Below are 16,896 nucleotides of genomic sequence, written 5' to 3'. Positions count from 1 at the left end.
GTTGATTGATTCCATGATGTTGGTTTAATCTGTGTGTAGAGCAAGGTTGACAAGTCTGCTAATGATGGAACAGGGGCGTTAGTAGAACAAGATAAACCACAGACAGTTTACTTTAAAACAGACATGGCATCCTCAATTTGCTGTTAAACGGCTCCATTCCATGGCTGTATGGTTGGGTAACATTAGCTATGTTTGCCAAACTTTGCCTGGCTTCTGCTATGTTTGGTAATCTTCTGTCAGAAGGATGTTGGAGAGATCCTGAAAGCCTGTAACAATCCCCTCCTAATGATACACACAGGGAGCAACAAACACTGACAAGCTAACCAAGTTAACCACTTGTTCCTGGAGAATCGGTCCACATTAAAAGCATTTTTTTTAAACTAGTGATGACGTTACTGCTGTACCGAAGCTTCGGAGTGTGGGTCGACTAATCCAGGAAGTTTTTTGTGTAGCACGTATCGAACTTTTTCCCAGTTATTCCCACAATATCCAAAAACTTTACCAAGCGGGTACTTTTATTTTGAAATTACTACCGAGAGTTCCGCTCCGCGCCTCGCCACAGAAAAAAACGAAGTTGCATTGCTCTTGCATTTCTGTTTGCCGGGTTGAGAAAGAAAAGCAATGTATACGAATGTAGACGGACTGGTAGTTCAAGGTAGTCAGTGTTTCTTTGTGGATGTTTTATTTTGAAGGTTGTACCGGAAGCTCTACGATATTACCCACCTGACTTGACAGTCTGGGCTCTCCAACTCTGCGGCTGCTGGTCGCTGTCATCATGCAGGTGGAATCTGCGCAATGTAGCTCAGCGTAGGGACCTCCAAGCAGACAGATACCCGGTCTGCAGCGCTCACACACCGGACACTGAACTCTGGGGCTCTGGCTGCATTTACTAATGTGGAGGACCTATTAACAACACTCGAAAAAACGGAACACTTTTTGTTTCTGCTTACACTTGGTGATCATCGGTTTGTTTAAAGATGCGGGCTTAATCAGTTTTTACCATACATTATAGCTAAATCAAACATTTCTTTAAGCAGTTTTCTGCTAGGATAACCACACTATGTTGTGGTGATGCTGTCAGGTTGTTTTTCTCTCCTTGCGCAGTGTAACTCAGCTGGAGACGCATAGGATGCCATGCAATCCTAAAGTAGGTGACTCCAAGCTTGACAGGCAAACATTTCAAAGAAACAAAAAGGACGTAATCTTGCGGATATTTTCTGTTTAAACAAACGAACACAATGGACGAAGGCACTGTCGGCGAGACAGTCCCAGATCTGAAAGACATAGAGGTGAAAATCGGCCGGAAGACCCCCGAGGGTTTGCTCAGGTGGATGCGGGAGGAGGCATCTTCTCACCGGGGAGATGCCAAGCTGGCCACCGCGCACGACACCAGTGAGGAGACGGGCAGGAAGAGTTTGGATGACAAGATCAGGAAATTGAAGCTGGAGATGGTGAGAGTACTCTGATCGACCGCGCGCGCGCGTGTGTGTGTATGTGGGTGTTTGTGTGTGGGTGTTTGTGTGTGTACGCGTGCGCGTGTCCCAGGCTCTTGTTTTCTAGGATGTGGCATTTAATGAAGTCCCCATATTGAGATATCATATTGATTAGGAATTTGAACCAGCTGCCCTGCTCCACTGGACTCTGTTGTTGTAAATATGTAAACATAAATCAGCTGATCAGTTTATCATGCGAGAGGGATGGTTAATTATTCTATTTGACTCATAAATATCTGTAAAAATGTTTATGATAACATATTATAGTGACATTTTCTGACTGCAAGCATATCTTGTAAACCACGAATACCAAAGGTTTTTATCTTTATATAAAATATTCCAATGATTTTCAGACTGATCCCTGAGATTTCTTTTTTTCAGTTAATGAGAAGACCGAGATACGTCCTGAGAGATCATCCTGTCACTGCTCTCTGGTGGACATATTTACCCTGTTAATCTAAATGACCTCAAACCCAGTTTACCATTGTTGTAGGTTAAGCTACTGCAATTAATTTTTCTAAGAATCAGAAACTTTCACTGTTAAGAATATTTTTATCGAGGCCACTGTATGAAATTTATCAGAGACATTTGTCATTGGATGTCTTTAATTAATATGGTTGTGGTTGGTAGAAAAGTAGTTGACCACTAAAGCTGGCTAAAAATATGATGAACTCACAGTCTGTGTTTTGTCAGAGGGTTGACTCTCCAACTCCAATTCATACATTGATATAGATTTATGCTTTTTCTCAACTATGTCACCAATTTGTATACATACTTGGACTTACTTTTGGTCTGACATATTGGTACATGGATCCTTTGACGTATATATTAGTTCAAGTAATGTATTGTTTGAAAATCTCATTTTGTATTTGACATATTTTATAATTTAATTACATGAAGAAGCTTCAAAAACAAACTTTTTTCCAGCCAAGGCTATACTGTGTTTTGACAGCAGGTTATTTCTTGTTTAGCAGTGGTCAATTTGTTCCATTAAAAAAAACAAGTCCCTCACTTGTTTACACATACCCCTTCTCATCTAAACAGTGGAGGTTCTCAGCAATAATGCACCACTAAACTGTTCTGTGATCATGTATGTCATACATTCCTATGGTTATAAAACGGAGCACATGCCCCACCACCAAACTAACAAACAAAGCAGGCTGTCTGAGTGAATTGCTCCAAACATTGGAAACATTCAAACATCAACATCAGTTTTTGTCACATGGTAGAAGCATAAACTAATTTCCCATCAGCGTTACAGCAATGCCAGCTCATGAAGCCCAGATGCTGTTTAGAGGTCTGGAGACTCCTAAAAAGGGAATAGTCTCTCTCCATTAACTTAATCAGATGCACTTTATGTAATGTGGGCTTATAGCTACCATTTGGCCTCTGTTCCAATACCTTGCATTTAAGTGGTTTACATTTATGCATGGGCATTTCAGGCAAATATACTGCATGTCACATTGTGTATCAAATGGTGTTTTATTCATTAATATGGTGATGCATAATAAATTACCATAAGCGTTTTACATTTCAGCTTATTAAAACCAGGCGCCAGTGTCTAGAGAAATGTCTGTGCCTTTATCACATCTTCTGTTAATATATTTCTTAATCAACATTTTTGCAATAAATTATTTGTTTGTGTTGCCACCAAATTCAAGGTCCCAAAAGACTCCATTGTCGAAAGGTCTTCTAGTAAATACACGTTTGTAGAGTTTGAGGTCGAGCCTTTACAGTGACATCACAATTCTGAATAGGATGCATGGCATTAGTTTGGATTCATTTAGTGACACCATCCCTCCTAGTTTTGTCAACATCAGACCAGACACTAAATTAAGTCCCAAACATTCCATGAACCTATTCATTTAATAGCAAATGATGACAATAATTAGGCATATCAAAGCCAACATAATTGTTGTAACAGACTCCATAGCCAGCAGTTTCCAATTTCGATTCATCAATCTTCTAGAGATATTGTATGAATCCGTTGAGGGCAGAGTGCAGGACTTAACAATTTGAGCCATTATTTAGGTCTGCTTCAAAGAAGGGAAGACTGAGAAAGTTGTGTTAAAGAGCCACTTCCTGAAACTTCTAGCATAAAGAGAGAAATAGAGAGTGTGTGTGTGTGTGAGAATGTGTATGTGTGTGATTGCTTCATTCATCTATGAGAGTGGTGAGGTGTAAAGGGAGTGCAGAATCAGTGTTGTTGCACTTTCATCTGAAATCTGCTTAGTAAGATGTGCAGTCTCTGCAGATTAATGCTTAATGGAAAAGCTCACATCTACACACACTCATGCGCGTTGCATATTTAATCTGCACGTGTTTTTCTCCCACTCTTTCTGATTCTGAATACTTTCTGTCTAACTGTATGTAATTAAGCTATAAGGCCCATATCAACATAAACATACAGCATACTATGTGCATTTATTTGATTTTGTGTGTGTGTGTGGTCAGTTTTTAGAATCATGACTCATCTGTTACTTTACTGTAACCACACAGCGTGGTGATGGCAGACTGCAGCATCCGTCTGCTGTGAGATCGAGGATTTTTCTTTAAATGTCTGTGTGTGTATTTGTGGGCGGAGTTTTAGTGTCACCATCACTAATGATATGATGCTCTGTTTCTTGTTAACTGTCTCCACTCCTTGTTACACTGAAAGAAAGACACTGCCTTCCAATGTTATGTAACTTCACACAGCAAAAACACATCCCTCAACCACAGTTAATAAATGGTAGTCAAGCTTTTAGGTTTGTACCACAAGCAATGCTATGAAGCAATTTTCAAAAAGTTTTGACCCATTTTGTTTGCCAGGTGGTGAAATGACCTAGTGTAGGTTGCAGTATTTTCATTAATCAACATGGTGACAGCAAAAAACATACGTAGCTATGCAAAAGCAATAGGCAGGGAAGAAGATCACTAGTCGTAAGCAAATGAGAATACAAACAACACGTTTGTCAGACTTCAAGGATACACCCAATCCATTTTGACGATGTAGTGCAGATTGCTTTTGATACATCACCAAATCATCCATTACCATTAATCTTGTAGTCTATAACATTTCAGAAAACAGTAAAAACTACTACAATTTCTGTAATAGGATGTCTTTAATTTGCTTGTCTTGTACATTGGACATTTCTCTTACTATGCATAATATTCAACAATAAAAGCAGGAAACCCTTATGTATAAAAACAGAACCAGATAAGAGTTCACACATACAGAGAGAGTACTTCATTAGTGAGAAGGCTTTCGGTTTGATCTTCTTAGCTGTCTAATATCTGGCTTTAGTCCGTCTGCGGACATGTAGCCTGTAAACTGTACAGACACACGCTTTTCTGATGATTGTGACTCAGTATGGTAGGGAACATTTTGCAGCACTGTGAGCTGAACTAAAATAAATATTGTTACTTAATATTCATTGTTAATTTTAGTGTTGCTGTTGATCTCTGTTTTACAGCTTCTGTCTTGTGCATTTGTCTCCAGCTGCCTAATGGAAGACACACTCTCCTCTGATGTAAACAGATTTACTGTATACAGAGACACTCCTTTAAAACCGAATAAGACTGGCACACACGCACGCACGCACGCACGCACGCACGCACGCAAGCACGCACGCACGCACGCACACAAACACACACACACACACACACACACACACACACACACACAGAGTGCCTTTTGTATCGTTGTTCCTTTTATGCATGATCTCCACCTATATTTCAGCTCTCAAAGGGAGACATACAGGCTGAATAGAGTGTTATTGCTCGGGGTATGACATTATTCCTTTTTTGTTCATTTCTTCTTGTCTCTTTCTGAAGCTTTTCTATGTCGTTCTCTATCTCTGTCTTTCACCTCTGGGCAGATGAATGACATTGCAAAGTCAGCTTTAAGTGACTAGCTGAGCTCTAGAGGATCACAATCTCAAAGTCTGTTTAATCTCAGTCTTCTATCTGCCAACTGACTATCTCCTTAAATACTTATTCTAATTAAATTGTTGACAAATGTACTGAGACCATTACATCAATATTTTTTGAAATAGAAATGTGATTGCTGCTGGGCTATGCTCACATGTTTGGTTTTTCTAAAGGGAAGCAATACATTTGTCACAAATGACACACAATGTCACAAAAACAGATTGAACAATGCTTTGATTGACAGAGGCATGTGAGAGAAAATAAGACATCAACAAATGTGTGGATATTTAACAGATCATTTGAAGGTGAATGCAGACAGATGGAGCAGTTGGAGGTTTACGGTGAGACGGGGCCGACCTGCTGCTGTCTATTGAGACTGTAGGGACTCTGCAAGGTTGCCATATTTCCGCAGAGTTTGATTGGGAAGGTGAAACAACTCACTGACATCAGGGGACATGAGAGAGAGAGAGAGACCAGTGTTTATTTTGCTGGTGTACGAGGGAACGAGTGTGTGTTTGTGCTGCGCCTGCTGGCAGTGATTCAGCAGTCTGTAGCTGTGTGTCATTGGAAGGCTGTTGCCCACGTGGGAGACTCTGCGTCATGCATCACAATTCAGCTGTGCATAAGTTATCACAGTGTGACGTATCATGACTGCATCTGTGTTCAGACTCTCATAGTTAAGTCTAATAGAGAGGATGATCTGATCAGATTCACATTGCTACTTCATTTTGCAGAATGATGAAAAAATGGTCTAACATAACACATCAAATTCAACTTAAGGCATGATTTTGGTTTATTACAAGCTAGGGTTTTATTTTTGGTGTTTTAACAGATGAGTTGTCAACAATGAAGATAGCAAGAAACACAAGCACTACGCCAAGACTCGCTGTAAAGAAGCCAACACTTATATCATCCAAGATTCAAATGTTTTCCGGACATACAAAAATAAAACCTTAATTATATCTTTTGAATTATCTAAGATAAGGAGTTATTAACAGGCCATCTGTTATTTGAAAACTATTGATGCTGACAAAAAATATCTGGGAACAAAAGCTGAAGTTCATCTTTTGAACAGCATTACAGTAAAGGTCACTTCAATAGAGAACATTTATAGCTGAATATTGTTGGCATTACTCATACAGTTTTGTACCAGATATAAAAAGCAAGAAAAGGAGCTTTCCAGAATCCTATGGATCAGCCGGGGGGTGCTTGGCTTCATGCCTGAGCAGGGAAACTAAAATCTGTTTGGCCGTGTAATGATGGACTAAACATGAAAAAAAAAGGATGATTAATGTGTGTTTTAGGGCTTCAAAAGACCTGCTTGACCTCTTCCTGCTCTCATCATGAATGGTGAAATATAAAAACGTTTTGGTTCCAGTTTGACCTTTTTCATTCAGATGGGACATCTCCATAATGAGCTCATCCTATAATTAATGGCTCTAAAAAATCCTTAAATAATAAAAACATCAAATCATTTCTGTAGCATAACAAGCAATACATCACAGTTGGCATGCATGTGAACTGAACAGTTTCCACTGTTGGCATGTATAATAGAAATATTTACATATCTTCATTTAACAAAAAAATAAATCTTATCTTTATATTTTACAATATTGATTTCCAGATTTATAACAAACCCAACATTTTATAGAACAAAGTTATTTAAAAAAAAAAAATCAGCAGATTACCATCCCTACATTTTAGTTCATTTTTCTATCAATTTACTTAGAGACTTTTTTTATCATTTACTTTTACATGCATTTCAAATGTTTAAATGTAGGTTTAGTTAGGATACAGATCAATTTCTACTGTCTTTCTGTAAAATGCAGCCTAAAGGAGAATGAATGGTACACTGCAGTTTGAGAGCAACCATGAATCTATCTATATTATCAGACAGCTCAGCAACCGAGTGAGCACAGACTAGAGCATTGCATTAGCATTGTGCCACCTCAGCGCTGACAGACACGGAGCTACTTTTACTGCCACCCTCATTAGGCACTCAGTCTCTGCCAGCTTCATAAAACCTCAAACCTGAACCCCACCCCAAATGTCTGACTGTTCCCGGGACGCCAACTGGTTAACAGCCACACAAAAAGACAGATGTGGCACCCCTCACTGCAATGTGTGCTTTTATTTTTTTCTTGTACAGTAGAGGTGGACTGACGCTATGAATAAGCAGATGAAGATATCTTTATCTGTATCTTGAGGTTTTGCCTCTCATTTATCTGACTATTCCTTAATTTCCTGTTTAAGCTGTCTCTGCCAGTTGTAGTTGGCCTACAGTGTGAGTTTGGCATCAGCAGATCTGCACCACATTGACCACATAGCTCCTTTTTATCCATTCATGCATTCAGAATTATGTTTGCATATCTTTGTGTGTTCCTGTATTTATTGATTTTGAGACAAATATATTTTCCCACCATCACATTGTTGGATTACAATCCCCTGGCACACACTTTGGTATAAGTAAATGCATCCAATCTAGAAGCCAAAAAGTTAAAAGTTCAACTCTCCCCAAGCGGGTCTGGAGGTGTAGTCTGAAAAGAGAGGTTTTGTTGGGACTCTTCCTGCATTGTAAGACAGAAAGCTAGTTTCCACTATCTTCATCATGTATTTCATTTTGAATGAACACTTTGTTTTTGGTTCAAATTAAAGTCTTGCTTTGGCTTAGGTTTGGATAAGGTTTGGCTAAGGTTTGGCATGTAGTGGTTATGGTTTAGGGTTTGGGGTAAGTCTATGTCCTCACAAGCCACACAAACAGCCCATTACAAAGTGTAAGGCAATCTGATGAAGTAACAGTGTTTGAGTTTATGATGTAGCCATATGGCATGGGTAACGTAGTGGGCTGTATGTAAGACGATCCCACCTTCACATACTAAATTTACGGGCTGTAAAAGTGAAGTGCTATCTTTCTCTGATTGCATCATTTAAAGGATTTATAGAGGCAATAATAGGTCAATGCAGCCAATATTTCCAATGAAAAAGAAAAACTTATTATTTTACACAGCTTTTCTTGTACATGGAAGAGTCTCAGGCTCTTAAACACACTGACAGGGAGAGGTTTTATTTTTGATGTTTTGGGGTTCATTAAAGAAAACTGCTGATGACATTATGCACGACCAAGAGATAGGGTTAGGGTTAGCCTGGCAGCTTTTAAGAATCAATATGTCTCCTCCCACTGTTTTATTGACACAACCTGTATGGTCATAAGGAAATAAGAGAGAGGCTCCTAAAGGTCAGAGAGCAAAGGTCTTTCAGGTCCCTGCATCTAACATTGGAAATCCGCTATACGTGCAGTTTTCTGACCATGCACTTACAGTTTGTGTTATTTTACCACATTTACAACTGTGAAATGATTTGATGTCTTCTTACACACTATAAGAATCGATACAGTCAATTACGCTTTTTTTGGTCTTTTTACTTGTAACCGATTCATTTTACATCTTTCATTCATGATCATTTGTACTTCTGGGAATAACAGAACATATAACATGTACATATTGTAGGTGTGATTATGTATGAAACCTGTCTTATTAATTATCTGAGACAAACAAAACAACATAATGTAAGACATGGTAGTGTATGCTTTTTATAAACTATACATTTTAGTGACTACAGAAAAATTGCGCTACAGTAGCCTTGAAAAAGATAGAAACTGTTGGGTCACAGTAAACAACGAAATAACCAAGAGAAACATTGCAACGTCGAGGAAACAGAGATACTGAAAGACTAAGGCTTAAGGTTTGAAGGAGGCTGCTAATCTGCAGAGAGGGGTGGGTAGCTCTGAATGTCGGTGCCATATATCACCTCCTGTCCCTGCACCTCACCGCAGACCTCTGCTGATGTATTCTGGGGAGGGATTTTCCATGACCGCAGCCGTCTTTTCCCTCTTTTTCATCGTTTAGCTTTTTCAACCTCCTACACACACACTTCATTTTAGATTCTGATTAATCATTACTTCATTTATAACACCAGATGACATCATGACTAAATAAAGGTTTAACTATTTCTGCACCATTTACAGGGCATTTAGACATATTTGTAAAGATTTTTCTTCCCTTGATCTTATGTCTTTCCACTGTAACTTCCATCACTCAACAGCTTTTCTGAGGAGTTAGTTCTGTTCTCTTCTAATTCTGTCTCTTGGCTTCTTCCCTTTGCCTCCCCTTATTTGTTTCCTGGTTGCTGGGTATACTTGACCTGCCAGCTTCTGTTATACTTTACTTCCAATTATGGTAATCTGTTAAGGTTTAATAGCATTATAATGGTGTTTGCAAACGCCTGTGGAGCCAAAGCTGAATGCCTAAAATAAATATCTGCAGAGTCCTTGTGGTTCCCCGGGTTGGTTTGTTTGGCTCCCATAAAGAAAATGTTTTCCCTGTTGCAAACTGCAGACTATCTAAACACGAACTTCATGTTTTGATAACACCATAAAAATAGTCATAAACTTTGTAAATTAACCCACTTCTCCTTTACTCCGCAGGCTCACTTGCGCTCAGTGGACGTGAAGATCCTGCAGCAGTTGCTGGCGGTCCATGAAGGCATCGAGGCGGTGAAATGGCTGCTGGAGGAGCGCAGCACGCTCACAAGCCGCTGCAGCAGCCTGACCAGCAGCCAGTACAGCTTGGGTGAGGGCCCTGACACCTCGTGGAGAGGCTCCTGGAGTAGCCTGCAGGACCCCAACGACAAGCTGGATAACATCTCCATCGGCAGCTACCTGGACACCTTGGCGGATGACATGGACGAGTATTGCCCCTCCAGCTCGGAGTTGGTCATCTGCTCCACAACCCCAATGGTCTCAGAGGCTACTGCTGCGTGCCGGACAGTGGGAGGCCCCGGGGCCACGGTCACTGCACCTGGTTCTGTTTCTGGGGCTGTGGGAGTCCGGACTGTGGTAAATGAAAATGGAACTGGGGTTGGAAATGGGAAACCAGCTTTTCCATTAACCTTTTCCCAAGCCAAGCCTGAAGGCCCCAAACAAGACGCTCCGGTTTGGACGAAGGCTTCTGAGATCGATAAAGAAAGCCCAGTTCCTAAGGCCAATAACCATACTCAAGTCATCAAGGCTAATGCCGTCTTGGAGAAACCAAACGTGCAGACAGGCAGCCCAACCCGCCCAATGCGCCCAAGCCTCAACGAGAAACTGGGAACCAACCAGAGCCCCAAACTCAAACCTTACAAAAATGGAACGATCGACTTGGATACTTGCAAAATGAACGGCAAAATGCATCTAGAGTATGACTCGCACTGGCGATGGGTGCAGTCGCAAGAAGATGTGACGTTTTTGTAGAGGGAGGGATAATGACAGAGTTGACTAAAGCCACTATTGAACACCCCTCTGAAAATGTATTGACCAGATCCCTGAAGGATAGCAGAAGAAGAGTGAACTGCTGATGTATGAAACCCAGCAAGGCTTTCCTTGTTGACAGACACTGGGTTTGTTGTGCCCTCCTGTGACTGCACTAACTTTCTATGAAACATTGATGTCAGTATTATGCTGGATGCACATTTCAGGATTTTGAACATAATATAGCCAAACAGGGCTGCCTAAGAAAAATTCAGACAAAACAATTTTGAAATCCTGTGTCCTAGTTTTTCTCAGGGTATTTATTTCCCCCCCCAAATTTGGTTTATTTTCTAAAGCACAGTATGATGACCTGCCGGAGAACTGAAACATATAACCTGTGTAAATTAAAAGATTTTAATTATAATTAGACTTTTTATTCCCCCCCAAAAAATCCCATAAACTACAATTTATTTACACATACCCCTCAAAGAATATTGCTCTGGGATCTCCTTAATCACTTTATATGTCCAGGGATGGGCCTATAAGTCCGATGGCACTAATAAAGACGATTGTACTGCATGAACATTAATAGAAGACCAAAGTTTTCCCTTCTTCTTTTAGTCAGAAATGTAATTGATGCTACAAATAGTTTGTCTTAGACAATATAACTAAGCACTCGATGGTCATATCCAGTATTACTTAATACATTGTTAACAAAACCTGAATATTAAAGCTTGTTTCTTCGAACGTGTTGCTGCCTGTGAAAAAGTAGAAGACATTAATATAGAACACAGAGCACTGAGGTTAGTGAAGGTTTCCCTTATTGAGAAATAATGTACTAATTTGTGTCTTTGTGAAGCTAAATACCTTCAGTGCTTATCCAATCATTTGCAATATTGTATGTTCCTTAAATCGCAATACAGCTACTCTGTGCATCAGGTACTAGTCGTAATTGGTTGTAGGCAAATACTAAATATGGCTGAATTTTTCATTGTAATCTTTATGGTTACCTGTGTACGTTTTTCTAAGCTGATGTTGTGCCTGATTGGTGTACACCTTAACTGCATATGCCTGTACCTTTCCCTCCTGAGATGACTGCACTGCTGTTATGATAATCTGAGTCTTTGTACTCCTTTTATTATTTTTTGCCTCTTGCTTGCGTGTACAAATGACCACCAGTCTGTGTGCTCTCGCCATGTGAGCGTTGACTGGTAAATGCGTTATGTTGGCTCGGAGGATATTGCATGCTGTGGTGAGAGCTTTATTGGTTGTATCTTGAGAAATGTGTGGAAGACCTAAAACAATCAGAGAAGAACAGCAATATTTATTGAAGCCTTTCTAGTGGCTTATATAAGCAACCTCTTCTCAAATCTAATATTATCATCCGTTCTTCAGGAGTTTCCAAGACTACTGTTAGGGAGAGGGTGTGTGTGTGTGTGTGTGTGTGTGTGTGTGTGTGTGTGTGTGTGTGTGTGTGTGTGTGTGTGTGTGTGTGTGTGTGTGTGTGTGTGTGTGTGTGTGTGTGTGTGTGTGTGTGTGTGTGTGTGTGTGTGTGTGTGTGTGTGTGTGTGTGTGTGTGTGTGTGTGTGTGAGACTCTTCAGTGACTGAGGTTTGGATAAGAATAGACAAGTCTCCAACGGTTTTAGTTCATTCATCACAGTATTACAACATCTCCTACCAGTCAGCAGTTAGTCAGGTTAATGCTGCAGGGGTAGAGCGACAATAATTACAATGGATTAAACACATTACATTTCAACATCTGGAGAATACAAACCGGGCCTGTCATACCTAGTTTGGAAATGGATTTAGTAAATTGTTGATCTGTCTCTTTTCCTCATGTTTGCTTAAAACAACATGTAACTAGCCAGTCCATCTGATCAATCCTCTTTCTGTCAGATCTCACTGTCAAGACATCTTAAAGGCCAGCTACAGTAAGATGTTAAACTCAGTATCTCTATTTTTTTGAGCCATTTAAGTGTTTCCTCTCTCTTTATATTGCCTTTCTTTTCCCACTTTCCACACCACACTGGTTCAATGGAAAAGCTTGGTCTGTGCCAACACACACATCATGCTCACACAATGCCCTCTGCCTTTGAGACAGCACTATAAAGCCAGCACCACAGAAACACCCATTGCAGGCCGGTGCTGGAGACAGGAAAGAAAAACTGTGCTCCAACTGGACCTTGAACTCTTAAATGATTTAAAACAATTTAAAACCAATTTTTCTTGGACTACAAAAATAAGTATATCTACCCATAGCTAGATAAGTATTTTCAACCATGGTATATCATACAGCCTCTGACATGAAGTCATTTGAAACCTCTTCCCTTTTTTAACATATGTGTTGGCTGTAAAGCAACACCTCATGCCAAAGAGACTGTCTGCCCTGCTAGTTTGTGGTTTTCTTTCCAAATTTGCCATATGGAGGGAAAAAACATTATAGCACAGGGATCAAACCTGTAAAACACATTACGTCAAGCTGTAGTGTGTCTCTGTGAAGGTTCACTGAAGCCCAAGATGTCATGTGTTTTCCAGTTTAACATAAGAATATGTTTTAAACCGCTCTTTGGCGGAGATTACATTGCGTACAGTATAGGTGCAAGGAAACATCGCTTGTGGCATGATTGTTTTTGAAAGAGGGATAAAAGCTGCTATGTGCATGGATACAATTGGAGGATTTACTAGCTGGCATATGTGCAACAAATACATATCATTTAAAGCTTTCCAGTATTTCTTAGGTTACGGAGGAAAACACAACGTAGCACGCTTACTCTCTGAAATCTTACCAATTTCTTTTTATAATGTCCAGCATGTATCAGATGGCCAGTGTGTGTTGTGTTTGCCTTGGCTCTAGGTGCCAGGCACCCTCCGGCTATTCTGGGCAGCAAGACAAACGGCATTACATAGACGAGTGGTTATCCACACGGTTGCCATGACAATGAGAGTGGGCAGGCTTCACCTCTAGTGGTGGCATAAAACAGTGTTTACTGCTCGTGTCTGTGTAACAGTACTGTCTGAATCATGGCAGGGTAGATGAAGAAGATGAGACGCATTGTAACATTAACCATTAAATCATGGTTTAATAACAGTGATACCCTAAATACTATGATACTTTTCTAATTAAGCAACTTGGAAAAGTCACAGTTGAAAGCTCAGTATTTTAATAAAAAAGCTTGTATAAAGCTTGGTGACTGTCAACAAAGTTAGGAAAATAGAAAACATTTGTAATTGTTATGCACTCGGCAAAGTAAAAAAGGGGGCTAAAAACAATACCTTTTCTATTGTAATAAAATATAATTTGTAAAGGGAGTGGTTAACTGTATTGACAGACCTTGAGTGAGAAATCAAATGGTGGCAAAAGCTTCAGATTAAAAACATGTTCCTCGAGATATCAGGAATTCACCAAATTAAGACACATTTTCATTTTGATAGCAGCACAACATGGCAAAGTAAATCCCTTTCCATCAAGCCTTTTTTGCTCCCTCATTCTCATACTCATACTCACCACTGCTCTGTTCTGCATTAGCACGCAGCTCAGCCATCTTTTCTATAAGCCACCTAACATACTGTCAAGAGCCCTTTTACTGCATGCTTTGGCCATGTTGTAGAAGCGAAAGGACAGACTGTTGTGTCTACCTGGAGGCAGAATAAAGGGATAAACAGTGAGCTAAGCAGCAATGCACACAGCATGCAGCTAAAAGGAAGCTTCCACTCCCGGTGACCTGCTGTTTTCTTCCTTCCTCTGGTACATACACAAACACACACATGCACAATGTATCCCAGGACTGACGTGGGTCTCTTGGTACCTGACAACTCCTCAAAGAGAGCCATTAGGCCTTTCCTTTCCTTGAATCGTACTTTTCCCAGTGAGGGTTTTGTTCACATCCCAAACTCCTCAAAGAAATGGAAGTAAATTGGAATAAACCCCACTGAGTGCACACCGGGCTCTGAGCCGGATGAACAACTTTACTAAGGCAACACAAAGCTTAGACGATTGAATGATAAAAGCCAGAGAGACTGACTGCAGTCCACTGGATCAGCCCGATCAATACCTTGCTTGAGTGAGTGGAATGTGGTTTTTATCCATGGCAGGATGCATTTTTATTATTTTGTTATGCAATCTGTCAGAGAAAAAGGTTATTTCTTTCTTTGTGAAGTGGAAATGTTTAACAAATAACTGACAATGTTCATAAATGTGGAGAATTATATTATGCAGTATGTCAATTACACAAGCTTATCCAATGATTAAAGATATTTTAAATGTTTTTGCTTGTGTTTTTATTTTTTTATAACATGGGGAAATCACAGTTAGGTTGCTCATGAAAACATCCTGTTCAGCAGTTTGACATATTGGTCTTTAAGACAAATCAAATCTAAAAAAAACCTCATCTTCTCTTGATCAGTAGCAGTTTTTTCCCCCTGACCTTTTAATGTAAACTACTCTGAGTGCTTTCAGTGAACCTAAGTTTCTGATCAATACTTGGCCCAGCCCTCTAACAAAGGGTCATCAAGGCAGATCCATTAGGACTCAAAGCACTCAATGGCTATTTCCCAAAACAACAACAGCATAGTGTAGTATAGAGAAAGTATCACAGTCATTCTTCAAGCAGTTAACTGAAACAACACATTTAGCTTTGAAGAGTAGGATAGAATATAAAATATACATACACAATTACATTTAGCTAGAAGATTGGCTGATAATCAATGTCAGGTTAGACAGTGACATGGATTTGCTTTTGTGCCATGGTGCATGAACAAAAAACATATTCAAAATGAATAAAAACCTACAAAAAAAAAGTATTTGGTTATTACCAGTTTGTGTACTAAGCCACACTAACCCTAGCTTCATATTAGTTTGGGGTGTCACTCTTCTTACTAAAAAATAAGCAACTATCAAACACATACTAATTTTAAATATGTTTCTTAGTATTTCTCTGGTGCATTCACACGTGCAACGGGGCATCACACCTCCTGTCATGCTGGCATCTTTATAGGGTCACAAATCAAAAGTGTTTATCCCCACAGGGGTATTTTGTTGTAAGTGCGTCCCAATTCAGTTGACATCATCCCATGTGTGTGTTCAGAGTGCGCTCATGTAGAAATCTGTGTTATCCATGCCCTCCCACCCTTTTGGTTAAAGCTTAGCAGTATTAAGATTGATCTGCTCTAATGTGGGGAATATTGTATCAGCCTCTCGTAATCTAACAACAACCACTGGGCCCCTTTGTCTGTTTGCTGAAGAAGCGAAAACTATAATCTGACTGTGCTGGGATTATAGAGGAAGGAAAGGATGTGATGCAGTGGTGAGTTTTCTGGAGGTCTCAACATAAGCGTGTGGGGTTAACAGGTTGAGGTGATGATGGTGAGGGTGAGGGTGAGAACGTGGTGAAGAATGGGTGTGATGTTGCCCTCGGGGTGGGTGAAAGTGTGGACACACAGCTGCCAAATGTGGATTAATGAAGAGTGCAAAGGGTGGGTGTCTTCTCTTGTCCACTCTTAGCTATCTCATTTCACCCGGACCTTGGTCAACCGATAATGTTGTAGCTAATCTCGTTAATCTCCACCTCCTGCAATACTGCCTGTGCTGCAGCACCTCTTTTCCTCTGTCTGAAACTGTTAGAAAAAATATCACTCATCACCGGCTTGATCTTCAATATCAGGATACATGTATTTATTATCCTTGCAAGAATGGAAGTAGTCATCACATACAGAGGTTGCATGGGACAAAATAGTTCCCCGAATAGTGTCCTTGACATACCTTATATACAAGAGAGGGTGTTACAGTCACAAGATGCAAGAAACTGGTTCAAAGAAGTATTCTGGCTTTAGTTCAGATTAGCTAAGGCCTGCGTAAGCAAAAAACATTACAGTCATATGTCTATCTCCATAGAGGCTGAATCATCATGTTAATCGTTGTCACATAGCTGTCATATGCCTAAAACAGTGTGCCCTGATGCTCTTCTAGGTAATCATACATCCGGTTACGTACACAGCTACGTAGGGCCTTTGTTATCATGTGCTACTCTGATATTAGAAAAGTACATTCACTATTTTCCCAACAGAAACCAGAGCACAGACTGTTCTGATTGGTTAGCTGATCGACAGTTGCTTAGAGATGTCCCGCCCTTATCCTACGACGTACAATGTGTCGGAGCGCTAGCCTATAGAAGCACGAGTGTTACATAGTGATGTCGTTCTGGAAG

The 16,896-nt window shown here is 40.1% G+C and overlaps 1 protein-coding gene across 1 annotated transcript; it reads left to right on the top strand.

Annotated features, from left to right (window-relative positions):
- The first annotated feature begins 616 nt into the window (after window positions 1–616).
- Window positions 617–14,958, top strand: lurap1 (leucine rich adaptor protein 1). The gene is made up of 2 exons (XM_079677668.1): window positions 617–1,451; window positions 9,889–14,958. The coding sequence occupies exons 1-2, from the start codon at window positions 1,239–1,241 to the stop codon at window positions 10,693–10,695; spliced, it is 1,020 nt and encodes a 339-aa protein (XP_079533794.1). The 5' UTR covers window positions 617–1,238; the 3' UTR covers window positions 10,696–14,958.
- Window positions 14,959–16,896: the final 1,938 nt, after the last annotated feature.

The sequence above is a fragment of the Notothenia rossii genome, assembly GCF_949606895.1.
Source record: "Notothenia rossii genome assembly, chromosome: 1".
Taxonomy (NCBI): Eukaryota; Metazoa; Chordata; class Actinopteri; order Perciformes; family Nototheniidae; genus Notothenia; species Notothenia rossii.
The sequence above is the reverse complement of the archived record's forward strand: the minus strand, read 5'-3'. Positions and strand labels throughout refer to the sequence as shown.

Bases quoted from the DNA above. Each gene is read 5' to 3' on its own strand.
- lurap1 (XM_079677668.1), top strand. From the start codon at position 1,239: ATGGACGAAGGCACTGTCGGCGAGACAGTCCCAGATCTGAAAGACATA. The intron at 1,452-9,888 runs GTGAGAGTACTC...TTTACTCCGCAG, and splicing joins GGAAATTGAAGCTGGAGATG to GCTCACTTGCGCTCAGTGGA.